Source organism: Ostrinia furnacalis, unplaced genomic scaffold (genome assembly GCF_004193835.3).
Source record: "Ostrinia furnacalis isolate ACB-3 unplaced genomic scaffold, ASM419383v2 OfSCF6084, whole genome shotgun sequence".
In the NCBI taxonomy this organism is placed as follows: Eukaryota; Metazoa; Arthropoda; class Insecta; order Lepidoptera; family Crambidae; genus Ostrinia; species Ostrinia furnacalis.
The window spans coordinates 45,658-57,766 of NW_021136323.1; the positions used below are offsets into that span (position 1 = coordinate 45,658).

The following is a 12,109-nucleotide window of genomic DNA, read 5'->3' on the forward strand; positions in this document are numbered from 1 at the left end:
ACTTTTTAAACACAGAGTACGTAATGTACAGATATGGACGTAATGTTTTTACTTTTTAGATTTAAAAAGAATAGTGCAAAGTTATTTTTATAATAGTCGTATTGTACCTAAAAAACTTTCAGTCTATTTATGTAAAACGCCAACTGTATAAAAAATAATATAATCAATTTATCTAGACACGCGGTAGCGTGTCAAGCCAAGTTCAAGCAAAGGAACTGGCTAGCCAGCGCCAAGTGTAATATTACACGAACCATTTGGTGCCACTTTTAATCCTATGTATTATAGTTCCAAAATACTGAACTGTCCTATCGATGACATTGACAGCGGGGCGCCACCGTCTATACCGAATCGCTGGTTCCGATTTTTGCCATGTTGGAAACCATAAAGTTGAACGATGGTAGCGCCCCCCTGTCATTGAGTTTGGCGGGACAGTTCAGCGTGGGTCATCTATAACAGGCAAGTGACAGCCAACCGCGCGCGGGTGTCTACTCACTATCCACTGTCTTTTCCAAACAAGGCCGCGGGTAGTAGCTAAGTACGCCTACCTTTTACGTTTGTCATTCACCATGGTTGCTCATTAAATTTCATATTAATAAACATTAGTAAAATGTCGGTTTACATAAAGGACTTCCTACTAGAGGTCGCGGGTTTGATCCCCGACTACATTTCAACATTTGTTTGATATTTATTTACACGATAAGTAAGTATGAGTAGGTAATAGTTATTTAATTTTATGCCTACATGATTAATATCCTTGGACTTTTTGAACTTCACCTTTAGTCCCAACTCAACATGTCGGAATTGCCGGAATACCAAGTAAGAGGACCCGGGTTCGATTCGCGGCTGGGCAGAAATCTAGTCAGGGTGTTACGTACTATATGCTACTTTAAGTAGTACGAATATATCCGTTAAGCTAGTACCTACTAGCACCTTATAAATTTTTGGATACTGTACTTTGCAAAGTCAGCCTGTAACATACCCACACAACTAACCTACCCCTGTATTAAGATCCTTCCTGGCACTCTACTTATTAATGATATCAAACAAAGCTCTTCTCTCAAATCCTCTGATCCTGAAAGAGAAATACCTTCCTTTTGTTTTTGTCTTTACAAAGACTCTCTTAAGCTTAGTTGCACCATTTTACTTTAACTTTGACAAACGTCAAAAGTCTGTTAAACTCCGTACAAAAACACCGGTTAACGTCATAGTTACTGTTTAACAGTGTGGTATTTTGTAATGCCACAAAGTATTCTTAATAGTGCAGATAGAAAATTTTACTCAAAGGAAACATTCCTTGATTTCCCAAAATGTTATTGCCACACCCGGGAATCGAACCAACTAAAATATGTTAAAAATTACATACTGTATTTACAAGCTTTATATTGTTTTATTGCATTGATCGTTAGGGTTCAGTATAAGGATAAAATCTCTCTAACAAGCTTGATAAATCAAATGAGTGGAAAATCATGAAATCTTATATTATTTACATAAAATTGTATGGTATGATAGTGAATTTTCGAAAAAAAAAAAAAGGTAATCTTTGAATGCAGTTCTCTTTCTTTTCAAAAATAAATAAATGTTTTCTTTGAGTAAAATTTTCTATCTACAGTATTAAAAGTACTTTCCCTACAGGTGGTATTACAAAATTCCACCCTGTATTAGGTGGTGCAACTCAGCTCAGGGGCGAAGTCGCGGGCTCAGCTAGGTCACATCAACGTCACCTACTTATCTCATCACAATATAAACTTTTTCAACCGCACGTGCGCACTTATAATTACTTATAACCACGCACAGTGAAGACAGTCGATCGTGAAAGCCAGTGGATTGAAGACCATGGAAAAGTAAGTTTTTCTATTGTTATACACAAGTATTTATATGAGTTTTATTTGGTTTAATTTCGAGTCTAATTTAATTTTTTGCCAAAAAAAGTAAAGTAAATTTAAGCATTTTCAGACGATAAGGGAGAGTCCGGCAATTTGGACCAGTTTTTTTCAATCCCATTTTACACATAGTTTTCTTTTGTTTTGCTAATGTTCATGGTATATAATTAAAGAGAAATTATTCAAATTACTGTTTCATAGGTATTAATCAACATAATTGTTGTATATTTAGCACAAATCAACAAAATACGAGTTCAGTTCAGAGCTTCGGTCCAATTTAGCCAACCGGTTCGATAATTTGTACCACAGGGTTACTAAATTGGATTTCAATAAATTTCAAGCCTTTAAAAAACTATGGCAAAATATTATACGATACATTCATAACAAATTAGGTAACGAAAAGGAACAGTAGTTAATAACATAGACAATCGATATTGTTTTACACGTTATCACGATTTTGAGTAAAAGTTTTGTAATTTCAATTATCGTAACGCACACTTGTACCTAATCTACTTTGCCAGTCTTTTGCTTTCATTTATTGTTAGTCAAACATAACTACGCAATTATAACTTCAAAATATGATGAACTAAAAAAAAATTCAAAATCCTTTGGTAAAGTTCCATACAACTTGATGTGGTACAATTTAGCCGACTAGGTGATAGTGATTTTAAAAAATCGGTAAAAAATATAGCTTATAAATATCGAAAATTTTTTCAAATAATTGTAATCCACACTAATTTACGCTTCTAAATAATATATTAGAAACACCCTGTGATTAAATTTAACAATATTACAAACTAAACATGCATTGTCAAAAGTTACTTGAAAATAATGAAAAAATAATCTTCAAAATAAAACACACGTGTTCGTTGTCACGGCAAAAACCAAATGGCCGATATTAATTGAATTTAGTTGTGTATCGCTGAGTGTTGCAATTACAGACATTCAATAAATACTTTACGAAATATGAGGGTGGTACAATTTACCCGGCGGTACAATATACCGAACTCTCCCCTATATTGTCCCGAAGTGGTGGTAGGGCAAGATACATTTGGGACGCATAAAATAAATGCCCTGAAAAAGCCCTAATACCTACCTAAAAACAAAGAATTTGAATTTATCAATCCCAGTAAAAATAATGTACTAATTAAAAATTATTATAAACCTCTTTTTACGAAAAAGATCTGAACATATTTTCGAATTTACATTATTTCATTTTTTGACCTGTAATCGCCAGATCGTCGGTCCACCTAGTGGGGGGCCTGCCCACACAAGCCTATCGGCCCGTGGTCGCCACTCGAGTACTTTTCTGCCCCAGCGGGCGGGACACAGTTAGGTATGTGCCCCGCCCATTGTCACTTGATTTTAGGAAATCTGTAGATAGGCTATGTCGGTCACTTTGGTATTCTTATCTCCTCATTTCTGAAAATTCTGATTTGATCACGCATGGAAACTCCGAGCATAGCACGCTCCATAGCTCTTTGGGTGACCCTAAGCCTTCTTATGAGGCCTATAGTAAGCTCATTCCTTAATAACTACGATATAAACATGAATAGCTGACGGCCGCTGGGGCAGGAAAGTTCTTGAGTGGCGACCACGAGCCGGAAGACGTAGCGTGGGCAGGCCTCCCACTAGGTGGACCGAAGATCTGGTGAAGGTCACGAGAGGCTCCTGGATGCGAGCGACGCAGGACCGGTCTTTGCGGAAATCCTTGGGGGAGGCCTTTGTCCAGCAGTGGACGTCTTTCGGCTGAAACGAACGAATAAAATTGCCTTAATTATCTCTAACTTGCTTACTTCTATCTAAATGAAATTGCGTGAGTTTGAGCAATAGGGATGTTTCCTGGGTCAAAAAGCAAGAGTTTTAATTAGTCCGTCAGTTAACTTATCAAAAAATACTCTACAGGTATTTTTCACTTTTTCAAACTAATGAAAATTTAAAGAGATAAAGCGCGCCAAAGTTCATAAGAAGAGGCCCGTGACGTCAATGCTTGCATAAAAGTGCCGCACGTTGTGACGTCGTGCGGAATTTCAACGCACCATAACTATATAATTATTTGTTAGATTGACAAATAAAAATATATGAAAAATATATTTTTTGACCGACCGTGGACCGACGACATCGTAAAGGTAGCAGGGAAGCGCTGGACGCAGGCCGCTACCAATCGATCAACATGGAAAGCATTGGGGGAGGCCTATGTTCAGCAGTGGACGTCCTGTGGCTGAAATGATGATGATGATGATGATGATATTTTTTGATATTAAACATGACGGACTAAAAAAATTTTTTTAGGAAACTAGCCTATAGTAGAGAATCTATTAACTCAAAGAATAGAATAATAAGAGCGATCAGGGTAATCATTGATAGAGACATTAAGATGAATGCTACATTGTTTAAGATCTAATTGGTTTCTGCAAAGGGATAAACATATTTGGATACTTCTTGTACTAAATAATAGAAAAGACCTAGACAAATAAAAAGGTTTACATTTAGCATTACCTTGCTGAGTACTAGTAGTAGTACCAATGATTTCCATAATGACGGTTGGTAGCGGCAGTAGCGGTCTTCATAGGAAAGCGTTGCATAGGACGTCCACCCACAGGTGGACCGACCACCTCATAAAGGTAGCAGGAAGGCGTTTGATGATATATTTTATTATATTATAATAAACTGAAATAATTATAATAAACTGAAATAATTATAATAGACTGAAACGAGAATTTTGACTCTCGGAAACCGAGATCCTAAGGCTGAGTTGCACTTTTACCGTAACTTTGACGATAACCGGTGTTTTTTTTATGGAGTTTGACAGATTCTTGACATTTGTTAAAGTTAAAGCAAGATGGTGCAACCCAGCCTAAAACTTTTAGACAGGAAATCTTCACCTTTTTCAGGTCAGCTCGCGAGTACAAGCTGTCAGCTGAAGAGAAGCAGTTCTTCGCTGATAATGGGTACCTGGTCATCAGGCAGTTCTACGACACTGCGGCTTGTGAAAACTTAAGGTAAGTACGCCCATAACTTATCAAGGCAAACACCATAGCACTTTACATACTCGTATGTTAGCATAGTAAAGCGATAATTTCGTTACGGGTCCAATGACAGTCTAACTTTCCCCCGGGACAAACTTGACCTTCACTGGTTGGGTTTTTATTTGCGGTCAAGCTGTAGATCCTGGTTGCAGCGGTGAGAACGAGGTGGGAATAGTCACATATAATAAGTGACAATAGCCCAATAATGTCGATTTCGAATTGGCCGAATCAAGATCTGAGGAATCCCCTGCTGCTGGACTACTTAGGCTGAGTTGCACCATCTTACTTTAACAGTACCTAACTACGAGTATAACCATAACAGGTTCGTTTTTTTATTTGTTGTTTGTTTTTTGATATCGGAAAATGTATCTAACAAATCGTTTTATCGTTAAATATGGTGCAATCCAGTCATATTCTGGTGAGAACCTTGTGCATTAGCTTACCACGAGGCCAACGGGACTATTATGATGTTTAGTATAAAAATGTGGAATTAAACTGATGTCATCGAATGTTTCCAGGAAGAGATTCCTGCAAGTAGTGAATAAAGAAGTGAAAAGAGGCCGAATGGCGGTCATCGAGGATTTGGAATTGAAGAAGAAGACGAATATTCCAGAAGAATATGTCAACAAGGTAAAGGGGAAGCAAAACTTTTTATTAATATTTTCCCTTCCTCAAACCCGTTTGGGCAACGTGGAGTGAAGGCATATCCTTTCATTATCATCATCATTTCAGCCATAAGACGTCCACTGCTGAACATAGGCCCCCCCAACGATTTCCATAATGACCGATTAGTAGCGCAACCAGCGCCATCTTGCTACCTTGAGGTCATAGGACCGCTTTGTGGTTGCACGTCCTACGTTGCGCTTTCCGGTACGTGGCCTCCACTCTGAACCTTACTAACAGTTCTGAGTACTATGCAACCATACCAAACCATAACATATCCTTTGCCTTTGGTAAACTAAAGAAGGTAACACTCCTAAGGGCTTAGTGTGAGTTTACATCAAACGCCGTCACTAGTGAGCGCGTAAAAAAATTACATGAAGGGCCGATTCGACCAAACTTTTATCCGAGAATAACTCCTGGTATGACCTGTGGTATGACTGGCACATTGACAGCTTCAGTATGGGAAACTGAAGATTTATTCTGAGATTAATATTTACTCTTGTTTGGTCGAACCACCCTAAATGTATGACGGATTGTACAGCGCCCCTAGCGGAAACTTTCAAGAAGTACAATTTTCATATATCTATTTTTTTAACGCGCTCACTAGTGAGGAAGTTACTTTGGTGTAAACTCACACTAAACCATCTGCAGTGGCGAGACCAAAATGACCATGATGATTATGTTCATAACAAAATAGTATTTTAATTGCAGCTTAACTCATTGAGTTACGACTCAGAGTTCCAGAAGCACACTGAAGACGCTCGGATGGTGGACGTCCTGTCACAGCTGCTGACAAAAGACACTGTCATCATGAACAGCATGCTCATCAACAAGCCTCCGGGCACTCCGTGGCATCCTCCTCACCAGGTGAGAGTGACTGTATAGATTATAGACCATTGGATCCCAAACTTATTTGAGACGCGCCCCCTTTCGACCATACAAAAAAATTCTCTTCCAGTCAAGATTATTTATTGGTCATGTCGAGCAGTCTGGAATGCATTCTCCCAGCGGTCGCAGGTTTTTTATACTTAAGTACACAGATGGCCCGCGCCCGCCTTTAAAGGTCTTTGCGCCTCCCCTGGGGTGCGCGCCCCCCACTTTGGGAACCAATGGTATAGACCAACGATTTTGGCAACTGGTGTTTAAGAGGACAAGTTCTGGAATGGAGGCCATGTACCGGCAAGCACAGCGTTGGACGTCCACCTAAAAATCAAAATCAAAAATAATTTTATTTCAATAATTAACGTCCGTACCTATTCACAAACGATGCTTGCTTAAGTGAAGCAGCAAATCAAACGAACAGCGTTGAATACATTGAGCAGTGTTGGAATTCGTACTATAATTATAGTATTTGTACTATTATTTCATAGTAAATACTATATACTATCCTAATTACGAGATAGTACGAGATAATACTATATTTTTTATTCCGTTCCATTTTCCCTTATTTTAAGCTAAAATTTTACATTTGGCAACTTATATAAGAGGAAATTGCTGAAATGGTGATCAACATTCCATAGACAATATACTATTCTCAACCATTCTTAGATTCATATTTTTATTTAAATACTTTTTGCTATGAGAACTGGACCAATAACATTTTTATTAAAGGTTTCTTTATTCAATTAAACTTTATTTTTTCATTTAAATCCCTATTTACCTAACGTACTATATTTTTCAAGAAATACTATCTTTTTATCGTCCATAGACAATAATTTTCGAAGAGCGCAATTCCAACACTGACATTGAGTTATAATGTACTACGTAGTAATATTACTTCAATGGTTGAATACAGCTCTGTGATTGCTTCATGTGTCACCTTGTGCGTCCACGCGCACTGTGAGACCTCATAGTAATGTTTGTGAATACGGGCGTAAATGTATCAAGAAAAATTGCATGGAAAGCCTGGGAGTGTGACATTTCCTACGTACTGCTGCAACTAATGTGTTCGTTTCATTTCAGCCAAATGACGTCCACTGCTGGACAAAGGCATCCCCAAAGATTTCCACAACAATCGATCCTATAGTTCCAAAATACTGAACTGTCCTATGCATGACATTGACAGTGGGGCGCCACCGTCAATACCGGATCGCTGGTTCCGATTTTTGCCATGTTGGAAACCATATAGTTGAACGATGGTAGCGCCCCCCTGTCATTGAGTTTGGTGGGACAGTTGAGCTTGGGTCATCTTTACTGTGTAGTAGGCATGGAAATGATTGCTATTTTTCATTCATTTTCATTCTATGAAATGATGATTTTCTTTCATATGATTTCACATGCGAAATTTCACAGGCAATGATTTTTATTCGCAGTGTTTTAATGTAGCTCTTTCATATAATGTGCTACTTTTAATGAAGTATGAATTATGATGAAGGATTGCTAATTAGCTAAAATATGAAATGTAACAATGTCTGTTTCATTTATGTCGCACAACAAAAAACAAACAGTTTCACAGCACATTAATAACCGCGCGACCACGCGCGACTAATGAAAATCATTCATTTCATCTGCCTGCTATCTAATGAAATCACACGAATCATGACAAGGAAATCTAAACCTTACACCTTTGAGTTTAAAGTTCATATTTAAAATGCCCAGTTTCGTCCGTCATCACATCTCTTGTCCTTTTCTAACACGCACATGATCAAATCATTCCTTCTTACTCGCTCGGTCGATTCGCAGAGCTGCGCTCACGAACTTCGCTCGAATGAATGAATGAAATTCATGTGATTCGTGATTTCGTTGACTGTGAAATTATAGCAGTCTTTGTGAAGTAAAATAGCAGGTGTGATTAATGAAATTCATTTCATATGATTTTTCACCTGCTATTCATGAAATGTTCCATGCCTACTGTGTAGGCTAAGTCAGTACTGGCAGAAAGTTAAACTGTCATTGAACCCGTAATAATATTCGAAAAATCAAAGCCTTTAGTTATTACTCACACAGATGTTGCAAAAAAAGTCTCACTTACTGTCACATTAGGCATGGTAATATACAGTTTCTGAGTAAATAAGACATTACAAGTATATTTTGCACAAGAATTTACTGTAAATATTTAATACTAGCTTTCCGCCCGTGGCTTCGCCCGCGTGGAATTTTGTCTGTCACAGAAAAACTTTATCACACGCGTCCCTGTTTCAAAAACCGGGATAAAAACTATCCTATGTCCTTTCCCGGGATTCAAACTATCTCTATGCCAAATTTCATCAAAATCAGTTCAGTGGTTTAGGCGTGAAAGCGAGACAGACAGACAGACAGACAGACCGACAGATAGACAGAGTTACTTTCGCATTTATAATATTAGTATAGAAGTAAAGATAGATTTTCACAAAATTTTTCATTGATACGTATAAGTTTAGTATGTCAAAAATAAAATATAACTTTCAATGATTCCAGACTCAATATGTATGTTTTAGCAGAAGACGTATTCATTTCAGGACGTGTACCACATACCCCTGAGACCAGTAGACAAGATCCTGACGACCTGGACAGCCATAGACGAAGCCACACAAGACAACGGCTGCTTATTCGTCATCCCGGGGTCGCACAAGGCTAATATCATATACGAAGAGCATATCTTACCGGTAAGGGCGACGATCTGGAGGTGCTTGGATGCGAGAGGCGCAGGATCGGTCTTCGTGGAAATCCTTGGGGGAGGCCTTTGTCCAGCAGTGGACGTCTTTCGGCTGAAACGAACGAACGAAGGGCGTAACCGCTTTGTGGTCAAGTGGTAAGACCACCTGCTTCAAACGCAGAGGGTTCGATTCCCTAACGCAGAGGTTTGTCTTAAGTTCGACTGGCTACCTTCATCTTTTTTTTTTTTTTTATGCTAGCCAAGGCAGGTATTTGACCGCAATCGCACCTGGTGTTAAGTGAGATGCAGTCTAGGATGGTAGATATCTGCCCTGTAAGTGCCTATTCACTCTCTTACCGAAGTCTGTCGCCATAACAACGATGTTAACAGCATTGTTGTGTTCCAGCAGTCAGAAGTGAGATAGATAGTTCCTCTATGGTTGTGGATTCCGGGCAAAGCTTGCTTCAACCATCCGCCTGATTATCACTTTCCATCAGGTGAGATACAGGCCAAGAGCTTCTTCGTTGTGGTTAATCTTCGTAACATACAAATCGAGCAGAAACATAAGAAACACAGTCCGGATATAAGACATAACATAGGTTGAATTAAAAATGGTCATACCATTTTCGAAATATCAAGTTAAGGGACAATTTCAATTTTGGAAGACATAGTACAGTCGGTGGGCCGACGATCTAGTAAGAGCAGCAGGAAGCTTGACTAGCCTATGTGAAAATCCTTAGGGGAGGCCTTTGTCCAGCAGTGGACGTCATTCGGTTGAAAAGACAAGGAACAATTTCGGGATATGCAACAAGAAATAGCTCGAACTTCTGCCGTGGATACTAAATGATCTATATATATATACTAAATGAATGATGATGATGATTTATTGATTACCGACAACTTTATTGGTTTACAGGGTTTCGTCAACAGCTTATTCTTCTCGATAAAAGATTTAGACCTCCTTGCTCCAATGAAAAAGTGGGTGGCGCTGCCCATGAGGCCTGGAGACACTGTCTTCATCAACTCCTTGCTGATACACGGCTCGTTCCCAAATACCACCAAGGTAAATACTTAACAATTTTGTAGAGAGAATATTCATTGACACTACTATTAGGTCTAGCGGTCGGTGCTTGAGGAATGGGAGCGTCACGGGAGGCACTTCAGCTTGCTAATCCGTCGGTGTATGTCAGCGACTTTAATTCATTTACGGATATCTTAATTTAATTTTCTGATTCGATATCGTAAAGAAACGCCGAGCAAGCCCTTCCCATAGCACGCTGTGCAACTTTGAGCTTCTGTATAAAGCTTCAAGCACACCAACGCGTGCAGATTGCCATCGCCGGCGAGCATAGGCCAATGACAGGTCGCGCGACCCATGACAGTCCGTGCAACCTGTCATCAGGCCTGGCTCACTCCGCGTGGTACATCCGATAATTACCTACAGCGAAGCCCCCGCCGGCGGGTATTATATCAGTCGAGTGTCACGCGCTCGCCCGTCAGGACGCTGGCTTGCGTTTTAGTATGATTATAATTCTATGATCGAAGTATTATTTAAAAATGGACATAAAGAGAAAGAAATATTGTGCGGCGTTCGGGTGTTTAAATTCGAAAAGAAATTACCGGATTTATCTTTTTTTTTCGCTTCCCAAAGATGCTGAAATGTATGTTGGCCATGTAGGTAATCAATAATAAAATTCTTAGGATAGTATAGGATTCTTTTTTTTCTATAATAGTATGTTTAATTTATCTGTCTTATGTTAAAATAGGTAGGTATGAATGAAGACATTGTAATAGAACAAGTTTTTTTAATCTTAATTAGGTATATTTGAAATGTTATTTTTACTTACCTACATACGTACCTCATTACAAATAAGTAGATTAATTATTTTTTCACTAGACAGCAACCCTAACAGCGTAAGAAGAGTTCAGAGGCNACCTATGTTCAGCAGTAGACGTTTTATGGCTGAAATGATGATGATGATGAACTGGCATTCTCTCGGGAACGGTGGCTGTCAAGCAAGATGTTTAATTTATAATTACAATTTAACCACACCACATAAAATTATGGGATGTGACTCCTTTTTCACCACCAATACTTATTACAGTCAGTATTACAGCTTCACGGCAAATGAAACCCATGAAAGGGTGGTCCCAGGTAGGGTTTGTACCCGGGTAATCCCGGAACCGAAAGAACCGGGAAAACCCGGGTTTTTTCGACAGCTTAAGAACCGGGTTTTAAAAATTCAAAACCCGGTTCTTTCGGTACTTTCGGGTTTTGCATAGTTATCTAAAAATCTGTTATAGGTATTAGGCATGAGTCGTCACAAGAAAATTTGCGAACGTATAGAGAACCTAAAGATATCAGATTAGCTACTAATAAAGATTACCTGATTATTAGTTTTGTACTTTGTTTTTTTTTATGAGATATGTAAATATTTTAAGTATTTTTCTTAATTTTTTTTTAATACACTGGCACATTTTTGTGCGCTTACGCTGCGACAGGTTATACAGAAGATTGAGGAGTATAACTTGCCACTATGCTTGGCGTTCGTAGATGGCGGTCTTCGATTCGATCGGGTCTTGGGCAGTGCTTACAGTCTCTTCAGCGGTGCCGTATTGACTATCGGTATATCGAGGTGCTGAAGTGCTTGTACAAAAACGCCACCATGTCGGTCCGAGTAAAGGAGCAGAACACGAGGACGATTCCTCTGCAGTGAGGCGTTGGGCAGGGAGATGTTATATCTCCTAAACTGTTCACCACTGCATTGGAAGACGCTTTCAAACTCCTTGAATGGAAAGGATTCGGCATAAACATTAATGGCGAGTACATCACTCACCTTCGGTTTGCCCACGATACTGATTGTGGTCATGGCAGAATCGTTGTAAGATCTTGGCACAATGCTCAAAGACCTTAATCGAGTTTCCTAAGAGGTAGGCCTGAGGATGAATATGGACAAAACAAA

General features: G+C 39.0%; 1 protein-coding gene across 1 annotated transcript; it reads left to right on the plus strand.

Moving 5' to 3' along the window:
- Nucleotides 1-1,801: 1,801 nt before the first annotated feature.
- On the plus strand, nucleotides 1,802-11,766 carry LOC114361993 (probable phytanoyl-CoA dioxygenase). The gene is made up of 7 exons (XM_028317226.1): nucleotides 1,802-1,841; nucleotides 4,775-4,882; nucleotides 5,428-5,539; nucleotides 6,284-6,439; nucleotides 9,010-9,156; nucleotides 10,063-10,209; nucleotides 11,701-11,766. Exons 1-7 carry the CDS (start codon nucleotides 1,834-1,836, stop codon nucleotides 11,764-11,766), a joined length of 744 nt encoding a protein of 247 aa, XP_028173027.1. The 5' UTR covers nucleotides 1,802-1,833.
- The last annotated feature ends 343 nt before the right edge of the window (nucleotides 11,767-12,109 follow it).

Excerpts from the sequence above, each read along its gene's own strand:
- LOC114361993 (XM_028317226.1), top strand. Across the intron at positions 5,540-6,283 it reads CAGAAGAATATGTCAACAAG|CTTAACTCATTGAGTTACGA; the intron begins GTAAAGGGGAAG and ends TTTTAATTGCAG. Across the intron at positions 10,210-11,700 it reads CGTTCCCAAATACCACCAAG|ATGGCGGTCTTCGATTCGAT; the intron begins GTAAATACTTAA and ends TGGCGTTCGTAG.